This window comes from Poecilia mexicana, unplaced genomic scaffold, assembly GCF_051168715.1.
Source record: "Poecilia mexicana isolate PSO_F unplaced genomic scaffold, ASM5116871v1 scaffold_2, whole genome shotgun sequence".
Taxonomy (NCBI): Eukaryota; Metazoa; Chordata; class Actinopteri; order Cyprinodontiformes; family Poeciliidae; genus Poecilia; species Poecilia mexicana.
The window spans coordinates 41,303,397-41,325,634 of NW_028263371.1; the positions used below are offsets into that span (position 1 = coordinate 41,303,397).

The window sequence follows — 22,238 nt, forward strand, 5'->3', positions numbered from 1 at the left end:
GGAGTAGACTGTTTATGCAGTCTACTCCGCATAAACTTTGGAGAGTACACTGCAAAGTTTGGAGTGGTCTGCACTATCGCCACGTAGAGGCTCGTAACTCTGTACCCCAGAACCTCAATGACCCTCAGCAAACAATATGTTAAGATGTTTTTTGTTTTGTTTTTTGTTTTTTCAGAAAATGTCACCAGAAAGGAGTGTAAAATGCAATTTGGAGGCAACTGACAATTCTTATTAAAAATATATTTTTCTATTTCAGCTCTTTTTACTCATTTGATTTTCTCGCAATAAAATAATATACAAAAGCCTATTTCTGACTTTATATGTCACTGTGGTACTTTAAACACCCCTATAAGACAGATCTCTCTCACTATCAGGTGAGAGAGGTCTCAGCGGGGATCATTAGGAGCCGCAATCCTTGTGGCATCACTCAGTCTGGTGCAGGATCGTTTGCACCGGTGGTAGCACATAGACACATAAAGCACAAACACCCCCGGTGGCTAGTGAGGAGGCTTAATGAGAATAAACTACCAGATGTATACAGAGTTCAGCCTAATTGTGCAGTTTCATCTTGTTACATTGCTCCATTCTCCACTCAAGTCCATGCAAAGTTAGAGGCGAGAAAAACTTTCGAGGATCTTGATGCAGTGTCGTGAGATAATTAATTTGCAGAGGGAGGGAGAAAAGCTAAAATCAGCTTAAAAGCAAATCCCTGAGCATCACAGTGTAGGTTTATGAATTAAATTGGTGCTGACTCACTGTTACCTGTTCTCAGCTCTGTAAGCCAGCAGCTTGGAGGCTTAGAGATGCAGCAGTGACAAAACAATCTTTTTGTTATCCTCTACATCACTGTGTCAAATGCCAGGATGAAAAAAGGGTGAGGAGTGCTGCATGAGTCATTATCCCCATCTGCCCCCTGGTTGGGGCAGTGTAGTCTCTCCCCCCTCCAAAGATATCTGCGTGGGAGACATGCAGCAAAAACGCAAAACCAAAGGTCACATCCGAAATGTCTGCTTTCTGGCTCCAGGGGCGCACGAGTTCAAGAGACTGCCTTTCCCATGGAGCAGAGGAACACCCTGCAAGCACAGCACTTTTGAGGATAAAAGGAGATTCCAGTGCACACAGCAAACAAAATGAGGGCTTTAAATAGCTTTAATCGCCTCATTGATCTGCAATAAACTGAGAAAATTTGGCTTTTGGGCCTGTTCAGGTCAGAAGAATGGTGGAAATCAATACAATGCAGAGTAGAGTGCTATGAAAAAGTATATTTGTTGTTTTGCTTTGTTTTACAGTCAAATGTTTCAGATTCAGACATTTTAAATTCTGATAAATACAAAATTCATTCATTAAATGACTTGATTAGGTGCAAACCTCGCCACTAAAGCAATGATTGGTGAAGAGTCTTTTACACTCTGGAGGAATTCTACAATTCTCTTCTTTGCAGAAGCGGTTTGATTCTGCCACATAGTCCATGGGGTTTCATGCATGCCCACAGCATCTCAATCAGATTTCTTCAAACTTTGACTAGGCCATTTATGGTGTGATTTGTATCACTGTACTGTAGCATAACCAAAGGATGCTTGATGGCTGGATATTCTCCGTCAAGATTATTTGCAAAGGAGTACAGTTGACTGTTCCATTACAGCAAATCCTAAGGCAGGAAGACTGCCACAGAGCATCATACTACCACCACCGTGTTTGAATGTAGGTATTATGTTATTTTTCTGGAATGGTGTGTTACCTTTCCGCTGGATGTAGCAGAACATTTTCCCAAAATATTTCAAGTCTTAGGACGAGTTCAAGCCTTTTCCATGTTTTTATTTGTGGATGTCTCTCACTGCGGTTCACTATGTTTTACAAAGCTCTAGAATAAAAAAGGCTTTATAATCCTTTCCAGACTGATAGACGCCCATGACTTTATTTTTCATCTGTTCTTCAACTTTTCTGTCACAATGGGTACCACACAATATTGTAAGAAATGTTTAACTTTGTTTTGCTCATCTCTAATTTTCATTCTCTCTGCAGGTTCTACTTCCTTGTTGGCTTCGCTTTTCTGTTTGTGGTTTGTTTTGCAGATCTCTGGAGATTTTGTAACTTTTGTTCCCATGTTTGAGGGTATTTTGCTTGTCCTTGTTTACCCCTGTGCTTCCCTTGTGGTAATCATGGTGAATCTATTTATTATGATTATGAGGTTTTTTTTTTTTAATATTCTCATCAACATTTAAGTCAGTAGATCATATCCAGTTGCCCTGGTTGCCCCAATCTATACCCTCTGATCGTGATGGTAAGGCACCAAGAAGGGTTTTACTGATGTCACTCTGCCTCTGATTGCATTATGTAATCACTGTAAAGTGTTTACTGCTGCATTCCTTTTTCATAAGGGGTAGGAGGGCTTTTGGCTCAGATTTTCCGCCACATCACTCCCTTCTGGGTGCTCCAGAGACAGGAATAAAAAGACAGGCGGTGGTAAACTCTTTTTCACGTCTATCACTCACCCACCTTTTCTCTGGCAGAGGAAAGCATCTCCTACGCATTTGCTGGTGAGGGACTGACAGGGGAGAAATCACACTTGGTGTCTTGGCAGCTCCAGAGGCCCTCTGGAGGCTTTTTGTTGGAACTGAGGCAACAATGAGCATGAAACCGAGAAAGCTGCAGAGAGAGAAAGGGGAAAACAGATCAGAGAAATGCTGGTTCGGATTAGTTATGTAAGCAATCAAGATCTAGTGCCGAGTCTCTGCTGATTGTTTGCTCACTTATGTAATAGAGGATGAGATTAATTTAACTTCACACGGTTCTCAAACGGATTGAAAAAGTCAGAATTTACTGAGGGAACGTTTAGATTAGTGGTTCTTAACCTTTTTTGAGGTACCGAACCCACCAGTTTCATATGCGGATTCACTGAACCCTTCTGTAGAGATGAATAAAATATGATTTTTTCCCCTCCCAAATTCAAGACATGGGGGTGACCCAACTAGAGTCTAGTTGAGTCACCCCATGATCACTAAGTCTTCTTAAAAGGTAGAGTCTCTGAGAACAGTTCTTCAAAATATAGTCAGTGTTTTCAGCAAAGTTGAGCTGACTGTCCAGGAACAACCCAAGGTATTTAAAATTTACCACAGTTTCAACAGGTTGGCCATCGAGAGAAACTGGAACCACTTTAAGGTCTTGTTTAAATCATTTAATTAGCTCTGCATTCTTAAGAGAATGGAAAATTTATGATAAATAATAAAGACTTTGCGGTATTCTGATTTAGTAATGCAGTTTTATTAGTTGTGTTACCACCCCCACGCCACTAGAGGCAGTAGCAGGCCCGAAAAGATGCGACTAAGGACCAGATTTAGAAGTACACCGAAAGCCACAGAATTTGGTAAAAAACTGTGATTTTTGCTGAAGTAATTAAAGACACAAGTTCAAATCCATGCTGAGAGTGGAACTCCTTCAATCAGGGCTCCTTCACAGCCCTGATTGGTTAAGCAATGTAACGTGATCCTCTGCAGCAAGTGATGGCAAAGCGGGGCGACATCACGATTTTACACAAGTGTGTCTTTACCTCCGCGGCAGAGGCTCCGCCGAACCCCTGAGACCGACTCACCGAACCCCTGGGGTTCGACCGAACCCAGGTTAAGAACCACTGGTTTAGATTCTGCAGCCGCAGCGCTAACTTTTCCATTCTGTCAATTAAAAAAGCTACAAACCTAAGCACCCTTTATTTGGACTTTATGACATAAACCAAGACAATACATAATTCTGAGGTGATACTTTTATCTGGAAACTGGAAAAGAGTGATGGGATTCATTGAAGAAAGTTTATAAGGTTATATTTCTACCAACTTTCAACATTTGGAAGCTGAAAGCCATACTTATTCTTCTTTGTAAAATCGTTCCAGCTTGAAGGAAAGTTTTTTTTTTTCTTTTTAAGTTTTGCAACAGATTATCTTGAAAGCCACTCTAAAGCAAGAATACACTATGATCTAAACAATTCAACTAAATCCAGCCTGTATGTTCAGAGTCATTGTTCTGGAAGGATCAAGTATTTAACACCTTAACCAGGTTTACTGCCCCTTTATCATCCTTGACCAGGTGACGGAAAACATCTGAACAGCATGATTCTACCACCACTGTGTTTCAGCACTGAGGATCTGTTCAAGGTGGCATGCAGTGTTTGTTTCCTGATACAGTTATCATTTTACATGTCGGCTAAAGGTTTGCTCTCATCTGACTGACCTTTTTGTTTTTTCTTTCTTTGCTGCAATCACTGCGACTTGTGAGAACATCCACTTCAACAATGCTTTACTTCTTGCCAGTCTTTCATAAAGGCTGGATTTTTGCCGACTGACTATCCCAGCTGGGTTTTGGATGTCTGCAGCTCCTCCAGAATCACCGTGACTCTCTTGACTGCTTCTTAGACCAACGCTCTCCTCGCACTTTGTGCCACATGCATATTTTCAAATGAATGACTGAAAGCTTCTCCTTGAGATGTTTGAAGTTTGAGCTATATGCTTGTAACATAAGCTGGCGTTGCACTTCGATCATTCAGACCCTCTTACAGTCTCTGGAGTAGCATTTTCGGCCAGCACCAACTGTGATTAAAAGGTCATTACAGACAGAGATACAAACACATGCAGCTGTTTATCTAAGTGTGGATTACTGATTAATAACACAAAGTTGTGTTCAGACATATGCAAATGTACTAGTTGCTAACATTCAATCACAGCTTTGGCTTGAAAGAAATGTGGAGGACATGCTGTAGTAGAAAACATAATTTTTTTGCAGTTTAATTGTCTCAGAATGAAAAACTTCCTGGCTAATCTGAAACTCAGACAAAATGGATTCAGGATTATTGTTAGAAGGTACAACAAAAAAGTTATCTTGTAAAGAAAAAAAACGCTCACAAACAGTTTGTTTGACAAACTGAGTTAACCCTAGGTAGATTTACTTAGCTGTAGGGAGGTTTTACATCTTTCCCCGAACTTCATCTTGAGATCTTGTCAAGGGAACATCAAGGAGAAAGCTCACTGCATTGTCTATATGAAGAAGGAAAAACAGCAGGACAGAGAGACACAAACTGGTTTCGATTTGGCCAAAGGGTGCGTATAGACAGGCTCATAAGAGATTTTATTACCTCTGTAAGTCTGCTAATGGCTATTGCAGTTGGACAAGAAAGGTTTCCTCTTATGGAAAAATTGAGAATTGAAAATTTACGAGGGAGGTAGAAAGGAGGGAACAAACGAAGGAGGAAAAGAGTCTATCTCACATTTCTCTGCAATGAAGAAAAACAAGCAAATGTTACTTCATCTCTAAACACAATATGAGCTATACAGTGAAATAAAAAGAAACTTTAAACGAAACCAAGTTGCTTTATGTCAGCATTTTGAGATCCCCTCGAGTTTCTTCTATACAGCAAACCTAAGCTGAGAGAAAATCTAATTTCGACAGCTTTGCTTTTTGTCAATGGAAAACATTCTGACTCAAAGAGAAATTTTGACAGAGTGCAGAGGCTGCCATACACTTAATAAAAAAAAAAAACTGTGACGTTCTACACTTACTTTGCAATTGTTCCTTGTTTTGGACAGAATCACATTGAATCACAGATCAAACACCCACATATTGTAGTGATTTTGGCTTCTGTGACACTTTTATTTTAATGTCCATTTGCGTCCCTTGAACACAAAACAAGACTTAGTACTACCCCATAGAAAACAAAGCATTAACACTGAGAGAAAACTGTCAGTAACAGAGCAGGATGAACTGGGGAGAAAATATATGAAGCAAAGGGAATCCCTCACCCTCAAAAAAATCCCCACAACACATTCCCAAAGTTTATGCAGTTTGCAGAAACGCAGTCAAAGAAACAATAGGAGAAAAAAAGAAAATGTTGAGGGACCCAGGAGTGATAAACACTGTAAATGTTTGAGAAACTAAAATAAGCTTTTCATTTCCTAATATATAGAATTTTATCAAAACAACTTCAAGATATAGGAGAAAACAGTATATGCGGCTGGTGATCATATTATACATAGTCAGGTGTGTTGTATCTTACCTTCACAATACACATACATTTTCTCCAGACAAGCTGCCCTTTGGAACAAGCCAGGCAGTGCTGTCAATGTCTATCCATCATTTAAACACATTTCCATGCAGGCACTCAGGGGACTCATCCCATTAAATCCACAAACTTCAGCGTAATTTATTGCTGTTTTATGTGACAAACCAAAGGAAGTAGTCAATAATTGTAAACTGGAAGGATTGATCGATTCAAAAACATGTTTATCTCACCAAAAAGCTAAAAACTGTGGCATGTATTTGCATTAACAGACTCTGCTGGAGGTGAGGCACCTTTATCCCCCTCACATGGGTCTTTATGTGTAAAGAACTGCTGGTTGTACGCTCTGTGAGGAAGCAGCTAAGCTAAGCGCCACCACTTGTCACGTATCTCATTAAAGGGATTTTTAATAGTAGGTCTGAAAGCAAGACAAGTGAAATTTTGTTTTTCCTCAAACTGTAACTCTTTGAAATGTAAAGTTGCTCTCATGCTGTTTCCTAAACACACATGCCAGACACAACTAGAACTTATCGTGAAATCAAAAGAAGTGCCAAGTTTTCAACAGGAGAAGATAGATAGGCTGAATAACATACTGAACATGTCGACTGCAATTAGTTTTAGTGAAATATCTGTATTTCTCCATCTTGAAAAGATGGTCTCTTTTGCCTTTTACCCATTTTAAATTTTTCAGTCAAAAAATTTGTTCTTATCAAACAAATCAAAGTCGGGTAAATTTAAAAATTGGTGTTGAAGGAGTGATTTCATTTATTAAGGTGGAAAAGCAGTCTAAACCAGCCCAGAAGTTTATGAAAATATAATTTCTGCTTTGTTAACTCTGATCAATCTATTTTTTTTTTTTTTTTGAAAGCTGAGTTCCTGATGACTGACAGAAGAGCCAAGAAAAACATGTTTCAAAAGGCAGCATGTCGCCTAGTGGGAACACTGCCAATGAAAAAGAAAAAATGCTTCTTGATTTTTCGTCTTAAAATTGCATAGCTGCTCTGGTTCAAATTTGTTTTACTATGGCGCCATCTGTTGGCCATGCTCAGAAACGCACAACAAAGCTGCTTGTCTTGATGCACAACCATCAGTCTGTCTAAATAAAAACAAGAGTTTAAACAATCTGGATTTGATCAAGTTTTCTTTAGATTATGATTTTTTTTTTTTTTATTTTAGGGGGGAAAAGAGCCTAAGCCACTTCCAATACACGTCATTACACTACAAAAGCCTTTCGCCTCCATTAAGTCACAGCCATCTATTATTACCCAGTTTACTCAGAAAGTCACATTGAACTCCTGCCAAACGTCTTCAGAGTTCCTTCATTTCTTTCCATCTCAATCTCTTATTCTTGGATGTTTTGTGCTCTATCAAAAGAAAAAAGATTTTCTGTCTGAAAAACATAGCAAATCCCAAGAAGAAGCACAATTTTTTTTATTATTTTATCATGCTTCGCTGCATATTTCTATTAAATTAAACCTATATAAAGAGTGACAAGCTGTTTGGACCTGTAGGTCCTTTCCTTTTGTTTCATACGCAGAATGTGCTTTAAAGCTTTCAATTCCACATTCCTTCATACAGAATACAGTATGAACAAATGCCATCATTTCTAATCTGTACAAATTAAATCAAAGTTCTCAAAGAAAAAATATTAAGGAGTAGATGAATTACTTTATTTAAGGCAGCATTAATGATGAGGGCAGCTTCCCCTTGTGATTTATTGAAAAATATTTCAATAAATCACACGTTATGTTATTCAACAAGACATTTGTGATGAGCCCCAATGTGAGCAGAGCTTTAACAGTTAAAGGTTGGTCTGTTTCCTACCGTACATCCCTCTGAAGCTTTAAAACTTCCCTACGTTGTTATGAAACACATCTGTCACTGAATTTGCACAATGTCTTTGAAACAGCTGCTTTCTGTTTGCTAAACATAAAATTAGGGGGCGAGGGGATAATATTGAAAAAGCATGTAACAATGACAAAATGTAAAACCAGAGTCTGAAAAGTGGTTAGGTCTGGACTTTGACTAGGCCACACCAATGTCATCGTTTTATTTAGTGCCATTCAGAATGCCCTCCTTCTCTGCTTTTTGCCATCGTTCTGCTGTATGACACAAGACAAAGATCACAAAGTGATTGGCGGATGTTCTCCTTTATTATTTTTGTGACCTCCTGTGTGAGTGATGAGCATGCTCCTTGAGTAATTTTGGTGGGTTTGACACATCTGGGACAGAAAAAAGGTTCATGGTCCTGGCTGTGGTTCTCGATGAGAACGGTTTGACTGATTGGACAGCAGCAACCACCCGAGGGGTGAGGAGGGAGGTGGGGGAGCGAAGTGAGCAGGGGGTGGACCACTGATAGGGTGCCAGTCAGAGTTAAGCACTGGGGGAGATAAAGGCAACCTGGAGCTTCCTATCACCGTCCTCATCATCCTCCTACTGAAGCATTTAGCACATTCTCTGCATTCAAAAGGGAGGATGAAAATATCCCAGTCTGCGCTTCAGCAACTAAAAACAGAGAGAAGCTTTTTCACACACAAACCATCACTGCAGCAGGATGAAAACAACAAAAACTATTTTTGATGGAAAAACTCCTAAAAATTGCGATCTTACATTCTCTAAACAGCAAAAATATGGTCTTTGACACCTTTTTAAGCTTGATTTTCAAAAGATCAAACTTACCTTCTGTCAAGGATATTAAGATTCTCTTTGAAGATTGAGATTTTCATCACCAAATATGGGAATTTCAATGGTTTGTTTCTGGGAAGTGAATGAAGTTGAATGACTTATCGACTATGAATGCAACATCGGAAAGGAACGGTGAGGAAATGTTAGTTGGGCGTTCAGCACAGCCACACAAAGAACCCGCAGACAGCATTAGAGTCAGCAGCTTTTCTCAGTTTGACCTTTCCAGCATACTTTTGCGATAAGTCAATCACATTCAGAGGATCAAAGGATGCCTTGCACAATCCCATGTTTTCTAAAACATGCTGCTCACACAAACTTGACTCCCTTGTCTGTTGTGATAAAGCTCTACACTGTTATTTTTCTGTGATTTCAGTCCTACACCTTTATTCGAGGAGTTTTAGAAAAGGTCTGAAAATGTCATCAAATTATACTGCATAACTTCACATAAAATAGTTTTTAATAAATGATGCAGAAAATGAATAATTCTGCATCTTTGTGAAATGGAGATTTTTTTTTACTTCCTCCTGCATTTTTCTGACTGTGCTGGTGGCTAGATAAGTAGTCCCTGTCCAACCAGATCCAGTTTTGAATCCGACAACTTGTACTTGTTTTTTGCTAAATTAAAAGTCAGTAACGTTCATATTTAAATTAGGTGTTCACTTGTCATTAGGTGGTCACACTGTAACCAGCTTGAAAAATGAAAAGAATAACATTTTATCAGATTTTAATAGAATTACTTGGTTTGTCAAAATGTGTGGGACATTTTTTATTTGAAACAATTGCTAATTATAACACCCCACTGCATAAAGAGACTTAAATTATAGTAAAAATGCTTCAAAAAAGATCAACAAATGTGGAATTTAATTTGAGCCTTTTTACAGGAGTGCAATTGATTGTGGAGGATGTTGTAAAATGCAGGAAACTTATGATTCCACCGTCAAAGCAGTTCTTCTGTAACAAAACAAAAAAAGTGTAGTGAGACAATTTTACAAAATAGGAAATTTATTCATTCACGTGTCAGCAGCAAAAATTTAATTCACATGGGCACGTTCTGCACAATCATAGATAAAGTTTGTCTTCATTGCAATACAAAATAAATCAACCAGCAAACAATTTGCCTCAGTTTGTTTAAGAAAAAGTCTTTATCAGGAGTCGTTCTTCGAGAATATTGACTGGGTTGAAGTGCAACACCTGTTCCCAAACTATTTTAGCCGTTGCAAGTGAGAGCAATCACTGATTCATAGACAAGGTGATCAAGAGAAATCGATTCTCTTCCAGTTTATACCGGAGTGTGTCTCATTGAAAATAAATGGTGTGAGTTGAAATCCAATTTCGTTAATTTGTCATCCCTGAAACGAGGCATTTGCAGCGTATAGTGAACATATCTTCAGCATTCGTCTCTGGCGATCTCTGATCGTATAAGTACTGTGCATTCACAACGCAGCTCACATTTCGTATTGGTTATCGTGAGTTTACAACGTAGGATCTATTTCTGACGAAAATCTTAATGTTGAAATTTACAAATTTACAACATATTTATTAACATTTCTATCAACAGCTTCAGTGCAAAGATATACATATTGTACATCATAATAAGAAAGACAAATATTAACGCAAAAAATTGGCATAAGAAGTGTCAGAAGGCAGAAGTGTCGGAAGATCTTCTCTTCATTTTATCATGTTTCTCTGTCCCAACACAATCTGAGTTTGTACACAGGCTGCATATAAAAATAAATTCTGTGCAAAGTGTGTTTCTTCTTCACATCCCTCCATCAGAGAGAGGGGTTATACGTCGCTGTCCTCTTTGACAAGGTTGGCCGTGTCTTTGAAACTGTCCTCGGTTGGAGAGAAGGCGCTGGGACGGTCCTTCCTCTGAGGTTTTGCTGGAGGAGCGAATGGAGACGGCTCCGGGGCAGAAGAGTCCTCGCTGCTTCCGACAGGTTTCTCATCCTTCATCTGTAAAACGACGTGCAGTTTATGGCGTTAAAGGTTTCCAAGTGAGCTTTTTAATAAAAGATTCCTGGATTCAAACGCACCTCTGAATATGAAGGGTTTTCAAATGTGGTGCTTGGTTTTAATTTCCGTTTAAACAAGCTCCACTTTGACATCTGGAAAAAAACTCATGTCAAAATCCCACTTTCTAGTTTATATAAAATAAATTCATTAGGATTTACATGGCTTCGGCCTTTTACCTGAACGGGAAGGCTGCAGACAGAAGATGTGTTGACGACACCTGAGCTCTGATCCCCTCGGTACGTCGGGTTCACGAAGTTGTTCAGCTGCTCACCGCTCACATTGACTGTCACCTGTTCAACGGGACACAGAAATAAGGTGTGAGGAGATATATGAAAAAAATATGCACTCCATGCTGAAAATATCAGATAATTTATATAACGTCACTGGGAAAGAGTTAAAACTTGAGATGTCTACAACTATCATTTTAAAATCCAAACTTACTATGGCTCAAAAATGTAAAAAAGAATAGGATATTCTTACAAAAGCTACATTTTCTACATCATCATGAGAATTGACTCGACTCTGTGCAGGTTGAGAAAATTCTCTTCAAAACCTTTCTGACAAAATTGTAGCATCTTCCAAGAGCCGTGGAGCGAGTGCTGGAGGTATGTTGGAACAGGGATGCATCTAAAAGCTTCAGGTTTGAGGACTTGCACAGAATAACATGGACACCCTCACTCCTCAGGGCGCTTGTCAGAGCGAAGGAAGGTAACCTGCATGTTCTTGTAACTTCCTGTTGCTAGGCAACAGTGTAAACAGTTTTACTCTTTGTTACTTGTGGAAAACAAACTCAAAGTTAAGCCCATAATTATTTACACTACATCCATGTTTCAGTATAACTTTCATTCAACCAAGTAGAGTTTTTTTTCTGAACAGCATCTCTCCAATAATAGTTATATCCTGCATGTAAGTTGGCCACATTTTTAAATATTTTGGTGTTTTGATTCTTTATCTTTGCTGATGATCTCAAACTTTTTGAGTGCATTCTGGGTAATTCTGGAGTACAACAAACACATGCTTGGTAAAAAACAAAAAAACAAAAAAAAACATAATTTATTTTATTAAAAATAAATGTTATCACATGTGGTGTGGTGGTGAGTCATGTAATTCAACAGTTGTTGAACAACTGAATAAAATAAACAGTAACCATGTATCTGAATACCTGTGTAGCATGAATGACGGCTGGGTCACCAGAGACGGGTGTAGTGGCGTACAGTGGATTCTCAAACGTGATTGGCTGTCGCCCGGCATTGGTGGCAAAGTTATCATCCTAAAGGAATATCATATATCAGGTCATAATTCACTACAACGTAAATGCATCATCAATTGAAACTCTCGTCATCCAAATTCTGATAATTCAAGCAGGTCTAAGGTGACGTTAAAGACTAAACTGTGTGACTGAACACCACAAAGAGAAGTTAAAAAAAGTTAAACGTTGGTAAAAATGTGCCTAACAGAAACGATATTAACTAAACCCCTTAGCTCACCATCTGCATGGCTGTGTCGATAACAGAAACACCGATGTGTGACGGTCCGAGGTCCACATTGTCACCCGACCAAAACGTTACCCCGTTCCCGGTGTCAGCTGACTTCACAAGACTGCTGAGGCTGGACAAAAACAAAGCAGCCAAAACTGAACTCTGATCCATTTGCTTTGCTGCAAACTTCTGGGGTTAAACCAGAGCTTCAAATGCAAGATAAAGTGATTAAAAATGATGTGTACCTTGGCAGTTTAGGCATAGAGGGGATAAAAGATCCTGTTCGTTTGTAGTTGAGGAAAACCCCAGCAGCCAGAGCTCCGGTAGTTAAGATGACAATGACGGTCAGCAGAACAGCCACGGCTTAGAGACAAAAACAAGATTATAGAGTGATAAATACTTCAGATTCAGGATTTATGCTTCCACCGGCATAACAACCTGAAGGTGAAACGAAGGTAGATAATTTAGCAAGACATTGATCCCAAACAAAATCCAAGAAACCTTGTGGATTCAGAGTGTAGAATAATGAGTAAAGCACAAACTTTATTAATGAGTATCTGCAAAGACACAGAATCTTACCAAGTAATTTTGGTCTAGTTTCTAGTGTAAACAGTTTAGAATACTTGAAACAGGACAAAACTAACTTCCAAGTAACTTTTCGGCAAGAAATAGGAGTTTGTTGTAAGTAAATAATTGCTTAATATTAATGAAAAAGCACGTTTGTTGCTTTCCCACCAAATGTCATTGAATGCAGGACTTATTAATCAAAAGCTGCATAGAAAATATTAAAAGTTTAATGAAAATTGTGTTGTTGTACCTGTCCCAGCTGGTGCACCTCTAGACTTCCCCATCTGACAGTAGCTGCCAGTATAGCCATATGGACATCTATAAATTAAAGATAACAAACAACAAAACTAATAATTAATAGGCAAGGGCAAAGCTCTGTCCATACTTGAAGACAATTTAATTCCAGACATTTCTACTAAAAACAGATTGAAACATACAAACGGCTCCTGCAGCTAAACTCACTTGCACTTTGGCAGACCCCCTTCATTGGTGTAGCAGGTTCCACCATTCATGCATCTGCATGCAAGAGGCATTGCAACAGGAGGCTCAATGGCTGCAGAAGCAAAAGCCGAGCACACACAGTGGATGAACAACGATAAAAAAATCACGAGACTCGACACAAAACAACACACACGAGCAGCCAAGCGGCACGTGTCAAGAACAGGCGTGCGAATGCAAAAACAAGACGTCGCATCACTGCAAACACGAGGCAGCGGATGGTGAGAGCAATCCGGGCGCTGACTCTTACCTGCGTCGCATTCTGTCGAGTCGGCGTTTAGTGGAGGGGAGCCTTGTGGGCAGGCGCAGGTGTAGCCGCCAGGCCGGAGGAGGCAGAGGTGGCTGCACACGTCCTTACACGGGTTGGACACTGACAACGACAGTAGAACTTGTGTGCTACTTTGTGTTGATTTATTACAGAGAAACTCAGTAAATCACAAATTGTGATAAGATTTTAAAGCTTTAAGGAGTATGTTAAGGTTTGTAGAAAGAAATATAACTCATTTAAGTTGAGTGAGAAGCTGTGTGTTTGTTTTGATGTTCAGACCTGACTGGTTGTGCCGGTACTGCTGGTAAACACGGACTTGTGTCAGCCAGGGGTTGATTGTGAGGACTTTGACTTTATTTCCTCGCCCAAACTTGTTCATCTTCCACACTTCTCCTTTGTCTTTAGTTGTCCAGTACACGTTTCCCTCAAACACATCCAGACTGTAGGGATTTCCGATATCTGGAACACAGAAAACAAAGCAACACACATTTATTCATCCAGTAAACTTGAGTTTGCCAAGATACTTAATCAATAATGTCAAGCTTCACTATTCTGACCTCCTGATATGACAATCTTCCTGTCTGTCCCGTCAGGCTTCATGGACTCGATAATGTTTTCTTTGGAGTCACACCAGTAGATTCTGTTTCCATTCACGTAGTCCAGAGCCAGCCCAGTGGGCCATCCCAGGTCTTCCTCCTTCACCAGGACCTCTCTGTGCTGTCCATCCATCCATGCTGCCTCAATTTTGGGATTCTGTCCCCAGTCAGTCCAGTACATCATCCTGCTCAGAGACGATCACAAAACAACATGTCTGTGACCACCAGGTGGACACCAACACCGAATCTCTGCCATGCAAACCCTTCCTACCCTGACGATGGGTTGACAATGATAGCTGCCGGCTGATCAAGGTCAGTGTGGATCAGCCACTTCCTGTATCGTCCATCCAGTTTCGCCACTTCAATTCTATTGGTCCCTGAATCCGTCCAGTAAATATGTCTGTGGAGAGACATTTAGGAAGACTCAGAATATTTAAACCAGATAAACTGTAGCATCTCTAACTAGAGTATTAAATCATAACTATGTTTGGTTACCTGCCAACCCAGTCTACAGCGATGCCCTCCGGTCTGGCAATGTACCGCAGGTTCAGATCCACTTCTTTCACTGGGTTGCTCCCATAATCATTGAACGTGGTCATGTAGGCACGCTTGATGGAGCCAAACTGGGACCCCCGACCAAGAACTGTCCAGTAAACGACACCTACAGACCACAAAGGAAATGCTTTTCACCTCCTGATGTTTTGTGAACTTTGTATTTACTGTGTGTTCAAGAGCAGAGGCGTCCGGCTTCAGCCCTTGGGAGCGAATGTTCAGTAGCTGTTTGATGCTCCAGCATTCCTTCAGGTGACACCGTAGAAGGATGGTGACGGACTAGGACTGAAGCCGGAGACCAGTGTTGTATGAAAACAGACTTACTGAGGCCTTCGCCCTCTGGATCCCACAGGTAATCCAAGGCGTGGATGTGCTCGGCGTTGTCCACATAGTCCGAATACTGCTCAGAGGACAGATTGAAACGGCGAATACGAATGTTGTCCGGCAAGAGCAGGACTGGAGGGTTTCCTACGTAGAAATTGATTTTGGGTAAATATTCTCTTATCATGAGAGAAACCAGAAGAATCTTTTGTTTTTTGGCAATTGCTTACCTTGAGCAGCGCATTCGGTCCCGTGCAGCTCGCCGAAAGACACAAAGCCTTCAGCACAGAAACATTCGTAGCTGCCTTTCGAGTTCCTGCAGTCCTGAGGACATGTTCCAAATACCTCACACTCATTCACGTCTGGCCCCAAGAGAGGAGGAGATGGCAAGAGTCAAAACTACAACTTCATGTTTCAAACTTCTGCTGCGTGAAGATGATGAACGTGTTGTTCACCTTCGCAGGAGTGTTTCTCCGTGGCTCTGGGCTTGTAGCCTGGTCTGCAGGAGCAAACGAAGCCTCCCTGAGTCAGGTCGGTGCAGTTGTGTTCACACATGTTTGCACTGCATGTGTGTCCATGGCCCACGTCTGAAAAAAGATTACCCCAAGGCGTGGTGAATGGAGAGGCCAGCAAGTAACGTGAAAATGTTCTAGCAAATGCGTAACTGAAACACATTTGATGGCAAATGACACACGGACACGTTTTGAAAGAGAAAAGCGAAATAAGTCTTTCTCTTTTGCTAAACCTTTCCAAGGTAAGCCACCGTTAAATATTGTTTACTTTATCCTGTTAAATGAACATTACTAAAACCGAATCCAATTGCAAAAGGGAAATAGCTAAAGCTTGACTAGTGCAGCATTATTACAAATCTGTTACATAGATGCATGTAAAACCAATAAAAATGCATTTTTACACGTTATGTTACTTCATATTGTAACTTACGGCAGCCAAGTTCATCTGACTCGTCTCCACAGTCGTCATATTCATCGCAGGCGTACTGTAGAGGGATGCACTTTCCGCTACTGCATTTGAACTCCTCATCGTCACAAGGACCGTGTGTGGGCTTTTGACCTACGTGAAGGCAACGTGGAAACAAAAACAAGAATGCATAAATTTCTATTTTCATTTGAATATAAAAAATAATGTAGCTTAAAAGAATAAAGTTATCAACTACGCCATCATGACACTGCACTCACAGTTTTCCTGTCTTTCATCCGAACCGTCCCCACAGTCATCAATAGAGTTGCACAGCTCAGGGCTGTAGATGCATCGGTTGTTATCGCATCGGAAACGGAACGGAGCCTCACACTCGATGTCCACTGCGAACAAACAGAGCCAACATATCTCGCATTACATAAAAAAAAAAACGTTTAAACTTTCATGTGATGTTTTATTTCACTCAAAAGCAGCAAAGAGCTGCACTTTTGTCTTTTTTCAATGTTTTTTCTCACAGCAGAGATGCAGCTCCTCGTCAGAGTTGTCTCCGCAGTCATTGTCTCCGTCACATTTCCAGTGAGGCTGGACACAAATGTGGTTCCTGCATTCAAACAGGAACGGCGGGCAGTATGTGCCGTTGGGAAAGCGGGTTGCTGGAAGAAAGGGTATTTCTGTTACACCACAATTCCTGCTGTAATATCAGAATGTATTATTTTTAGGCTTGGTTTATTTGGTTTGTTGAATAAATGCAGTATTTTATCCATTATTTCAGTCAGTCTCATCTCCAGTTAAAAAATTGTTTAATTTTCAAGTTTGATATGAAAAAGTATAAACTCTTTTTGGTAACACTTTATTTGAAGGGGGTTGAATAAGACTGTCATGACACTTTAATAAACATGACATAACACCTGTCATGAACAGGAATAAGCCTTCATGAATATTTATGACTGTTGTCATAAAGCGTCATTCGGTAAATTATGACACTTTTAATACAAAGTTGACATTATTCAAAATGTCTTTGATATGACAACTTGACATTAACCAATAAATCATTACTGTTTAAACTTTAACTTTAATAACATAAAGATACCTAATTTTTAAAGTGCAATCAGTAATAATTTTATAACAAATTTATATCAGTAATGATTTCTTGGTCAATGTCAAGTTGTCATATCAAAGACATTTTGAATAATGTCAACTTTGTATTAAAAGTGTCATAATTTACCGAATGACGCTTTATGACAACAGTCATAAATATTCATGAAGACTTATTCATGTTCCTGACAGGTGTTATGTCATCTTTATGACAGTGTCATGTCAGTCTTATCCAACCCCCTTCAAATAAAGTGTTACCCTCTTTTTTTTTAATTGTACAGAGCTTAGCATGTCTGATTTCATGGAACCGCTCTGCTGCTGCATACGCTGAAGGCTGGAGTTGAGTCATGAACAAATATGAAAGTGGTGAAAATAATTTGTCTAGACTTTCAACTATGCATTCAATTCTGCAAAAAAATAAATAAATAATGTTATGTGACACTCACGGCATGATGTCTCATCCGTGTAGTCCAGACAGTCGGCGTTGCCATCACATTTGAAACGTTCAGCTATACAGTGTCCACTCGCGCACTGGAAGTAGCCAGGGGGACACGTCCGCAGCTCTGCTCAACAAAAACAAAAACATAAAAGTGACAAAAAGTGTCCATGAGGAGACAATGCCCAGGTAGATTTTGTAGCTGTGTGGTTAAGTTTTATTTTACTCCATAAAAGTTCCTGGGATGTGAGACGAAGTGTTCGTGTTCTACACCGGTTTTCTGTCCCGTTCGCAGCGTACAGTACGTTTGTTTGCTTTGCAGCAGACGGCGTATTTTCCCCCTCAATAACCGACCGTTGGTGGTCCAGCTCGTCTGGCCTTCAGACTCAAAGTTTTATTGCTTCTTTGTTTAGCGCGGCCCTTCGTTACTCACAAACAGCCAGATCCCGGGCCAAAACAAAGAGTCTCCACTTACCGCAGTCCCTTTCATCCGAGTTGTCCTCGCAGTCGTTGTCATGGTCACAGACCCAACGGTTGGGAACACAGCGTAGGTTGTCACAGCGATACTCGCTCTCGGTGCACGAGCGTGGCGCTGGGAGAAAACAAGGGAACAGAACCATGCCACCACAAAACTTTATTAACCTAAAAAATATACATTTTGCATGTCTGCAAAAATCCGTTTTAAGTTTTTTCATCATCTTCAAACTCAGTCTTATCAAATGAGCTGAATTATTATATTTTAAGTTAAATTGCAGGTCTACGGAAACCTTAAACCTGCAATCGCAGCATGTTAAGGTTTATAGTCCTTATTTAAAAAGCTGTGTTAGACTTATTAGCTGGGATGCTTAACATTGCCAAGGACAATAGGTACAAGACTCCTTCCTTCCCTCCTTTTTACACATAGAGGACATCCTGTTTCTCTAGGTACTGATAAGACACCTTTCTCACTGCTACGCCCTGGAGCCTTTCAAACACCTCCCCAGATGTTGGATTAAATATCTGCTAAACTGAACTCTGCCATCAGCATCCTTTCTCACTCAAACAATCCACCCAGCAGGAGCTGTAGAACAGCACATTTTCCAAATAAAAATGTTTACATAAGTTTTTATGAGATTATGGAAATTTTATTGCAAAAGTTTCAAATAGTTATGATTTGTTTTCCGTTTCTTCCCACACGTTATAAAACAGCACAGTGTTTTAAAATATATATGTGGGGATTATTGTTTGGTTGATTTATGGATCTGCTTTAAGATCAGTTAAAAACTATAACACTTAGAAAATATGGACTCGATTATCACAGTTTGTAATCACTAAGAGCATCATTACACAGGACTGCAAACGATATGAAATATAGAAATTAATCTGCAGGTAAAAAAAAAAAACCCAAAAAAGCAGTGAAATATATTTTTTTGTACTTTGAATCCCTGTGTTTGTTCTTAAAATTAAAAAAAGATAAATGAGATGGTTGAATGTGATGTAGGAAACAAATAAAATAAAATGTAAAAATTCTCCTCATTCTTAAAAATTCTAATAAGAAACAAAGTCTAAATGCTAACCTTTTTTCAGCCATTTTCATGTCTCATACTTATATATTTGTCAAGTTTTGGAAAGTGACGAAATCAAATTCAGTACTTTTCTAGACTTTTATAGACCATGTGGCGACTTTCATCCCCACAAGATCCATCACACGTATCTAGATGCTGTCGCAGGTGTGTGTTTGTCACAGAGTCACTCACTGCAGCTGCGTTCGTCTGAATTATCTCCACAGTCGTCAGCTCCATCACACCTCCATCTCAGCGGGATGCAGCGATGATTGTCGCAGCGGAAATCCCCGGTGGGATGGCAGGTCACTTCCTCTGAAAGGACAGAAGAGGTTGCTGTTTTTCCTGGCCTTTATGGCTCACTGAATAGATATTATTTCTGTGAAAAGCCAGGTATGAAAAATTTAAAAGTATCTTTTTGACATAGGGAGCATGACAGCATATGGAAATAATGGGAGGCAGAAATACTTATGGCAGTGATCTAAGCAAACTATAAATGAATACCTACTGTTGCATATTTGTGCAGTTGCCTCATGGGGGAGCTGCACACTGAGATTTAATGTTCAGGACTGCCCTACGTTTTCTCAAATCCAATGACAAACAAAAATAAAACTTAATCCAATAACCGAATATAAAATACTGAAGAACCAAGAAGAAGAAAAAAAAGAACAGATGCATTTTCATTATATTATTGTTTAATAAATGGTACTGTATTTTGATTAACTCCTTACATGTTTACACTGTTTAAATGAGAAGTTAGGAAGTTAGAGGAAAAGTACTATATATATATATATATATATATATATATATATATATATATATATATATATATATATATATATATATATATATATATATATATATATATATATATATATATATATATATTTTTTTTTTTTTTTTTAAAGATTTGCTTCTGGGTTTTTCAGGCCAAGAACTGCACATTTTCTGAGGAATGTTGTTGTTGTAAGCGTCTTAGCTGACCTTTGACTCCCTCAGGCATAACAAAAGGTTCCTAAACTTACCGTATGAGATGAAACTGAAACTCAGCTGTCAACATGAAACACAATTTACCAGAGAAACAACTCTGGATCTCAAACCACTTTGCTCCAAGCAAGTCCACACTCTACATTCCCATCTTTTGACTGTAGAGTTGGCCAGCGACTGATATCAAGGTGAGCCCAGGTTTTAAAAACGTACCGTATTCAAAACCGCTAAAATTGCACAGTCCTCTCTTTCTGTGTTATGTAGATGCAAAGTGCTAGAGAGAATTTGTTCTGTTGCTGCACATTGTCAGTCAGCTGGCTGAAAGAAGGCTGCTACAACGTTTCACCACTTTTTTTTTATGTTTTGAATTCCTTCAAAGGGGGCTGTTTTCTGCCACATATCATGAACTTTGTAGCTTTGTCAAAGCATAGCGGCACCTGTACTTCTGAGGCAGAACCACACCACGTAAAATGCATAAATGCTACGTGTGCTTTTGAACTAAAAATACAGAAAAAAAAAACTCCTCCAAAAAAGCCAGTGGAAATGAAAAACAACCACACAATTTAAAACGCAACTAAATTTACTGTAGGAAAACTAGTGATTTACTATACTAAGAAAGCACTGACAAATAGACACTTCTAAATTTAAAATGCCATTCATATTCATAAATCATTCAGAGCCAACAGAAGATTTCAGCGATGAACTGGAAGTTGCGCGTTAGAATAACGTCCAGACTTGTACTCTCAGCAGAAGTGTCAGCTGGAAATGAAAGACATCTTATTTTTTAATTAAAACGCAAAGGTCTAAAAGGGAGGAGGGCAGAATGCCACAGACAGATGTGTGAGCTCTATTCATGCCAGTACAGCGTATGTCTGAGGAGGATAAGACTGCCGGAGATGAGAACCACAGAAGGCAGAGGAGTGAAACAGAGCTGGTCTGAGCTGTCTCTACCACACAGTGCCGGAGGAGGCGGGGGGGTCAAAGATAGCGCGGCGTTCACGAGTCCTGCCCTCCTAGACCTCCACCTGGCCCATCCTCTGCATTCTTACTGGAAGATTAGCGCAGATCTCCCCTCCTGTGCAGGCATGGCACTAATGGAGTGAGGGTCTCTGATAAGAGATGGGAGGGCCGTATTTGGATCGCAGCAAGTACAAAGAGACATATATGAACCCTGCCCCCACGCAAGGACAGAGCACACATTCACATATATGTTGTCTCACACCAATGGACAGCTCATAAATCTGCGGCGCTTCCAGGGAGAGGTAAATTAAGGGGGAGGAAGAGTGATGAGACGATCTCCATCAGCACCTCCCTGCACCAGTTACACAGGAGGCTGACGGCTTGGCTAATTGCCTTTATTCACTCCTAAAGAATTCTCTAGAGTAATCTTGAGATTGATAAAACAACAACAAATACAAAATAGAAACCAGGGAACTCAAGAAGAGCTCTCGTTGTGGAAGGAGGGGGGTTGTTAAAAAAGAGACTCACCGCAGCTCTGCTCGTCGCTGTTGTCTCTGCAGTCGTTGTGGCCGTTGCAGATGGACCAGAGTGGGACACAGCGATAGTTGGTTTTGCAGGCAAACTCTGTGTGGTTGTCACATCGATACGCTGGACCCACTTAAAAAAAAACAACAACAACAAGAGAGAGTTAAGATAAAGGCCTAAGAGTTTTGAGTTAAATACATAACAAAGATACATTGATTGTGAAGGCGAAAGAGAAAGAATATGTGGTTTTCAAGCCGCTTTACAAATAGAAATCTGAAAAGTTAGGTGTACATTTTTATCACCACAAGCCAGATAGAGGACAGAAAAAAACCATTGCACTTGCTAATATTTTGAAAACCTCTTCCTTCCCCTTCACAATGCACCACTTTCCTAATAAAATCCCAATAAAACTCTAACGTGAAACAGAGAAGGACAAAGCAATGGGGTAAATTCTTGTAAGCTACTTACTGCACTCCTCCAGAGGCTCATCTGAACTGTCGCCGCAGTCATCATCAACGTCGCATTTCCAGCTCTGCGGGATGCAGCGTCCGTTGCGGCACTTGAACTGTCCTGGGCGACACGTCCTGGTGGCGCAGTGGACAGGGTCCTCGTCGGACTGATCGCCACAGTCGTCCTCGCCGTCGCACTGCCAGGACTCGCTTATGCAACGCTTGTTCGTACACTGCCACTGATGGCTTTCGCACTGGTGTGTAGCTGGGAGGAGCAAAGTCAAACAAC

At 40.0% G+C, this 22,238-nt stretch overlaps 1 protein-coding gene across 1 annotated transcript in view; it reads right to left on the reverse strand.

Annotated features, from left to right (window-relative positions):
• Positions 1-9,708: 9,708 nt before the first annotated feature.
• Positions 9,709-22,238, reverse strand: part of lrp2a (low density lipoprotein receptor-related protein 2a) — a 55,294-nt gene continuing 42,764 nt past the window's right edge. Inside the window, exons 56-79 of the mRNA XM_014995979.2 lie at positions 21,969-22,214; positions 21,504-21,632; positions 19,224-19,343; positions 17,963-18,079; positions 17,498-17,614; positions 16,472-16,609; positions 16,217-16,339; positions 15,963-16,091; positions 15,476-15,607; positions 15,251-15,382; positions 15,024-15,167; positions 14,643-14,808; positions 14,419-14,547; positions 14,109-14,332; positions 13,831-14,010; positions 13,534-13,653; positions 13,248-13,338; positions 13,036-13,103; positions 12,464-12,581; positions 12,228-12,348; positions 11,903-12,010; positions 10,917-11,030; positions 10,761-10,832; positions 9,709-10,680 (exon numbers count right to left, since the gene is read on the reverse strand). Of these exons, the coding sequence (XP_014851465.2) occupies positions 10,510-10,680; positions 10,761-10,832; positions 10,917-11,030; positions 11,903-12,010; positions 12,228-12,348; positions 12,464-12,581; positions 13,036-13,103; positions 13,248-13,338; positions 13,534-13,653; positions 13,831-14,010; positions 14,109-14,332; positions 14,419-14,547; positions 14,643-14,808; positions 15,024-15,167; positions 15,251-15,382; positions 15,476-15,607; positions 15,963-16,091; positions 16,217-16,339; positions 16,472-16,609; positions 17,498-17,614; positions 17,963-18,079; positions 19,224-19,343; positions 21,504-21,632; positions 21,969-22,214 (3,209 nt within the window). The 3' untranslated portion in view covers positions 9,709-10,509. The remainder of the gene's footprint in view (positions 10,681-10,760; positions 10,833-10,916; positions 11,031-11,902; positions 12,011-12,227; positions 12,349-12,463; positions 12,582-13,035; positions 13,104-13,247; positions 13,339-13,533; positions 13,654-13,830; positions 14,011-14,108; positions 14,333-14,418; positions 14,548-14,642; positions 14,809-15,023; positions 15,168-15,250; positions 15,383-15,475; positions 15,608-15,962; positions 16,092-16,216; positions 16,340-16,471; positions 16,610-17,497; positions 17,615-17,962; positions 18,080-19,223; positions 19,344-21,503; positions 21,633-21,968; positions 22,215-22,238) is intronic.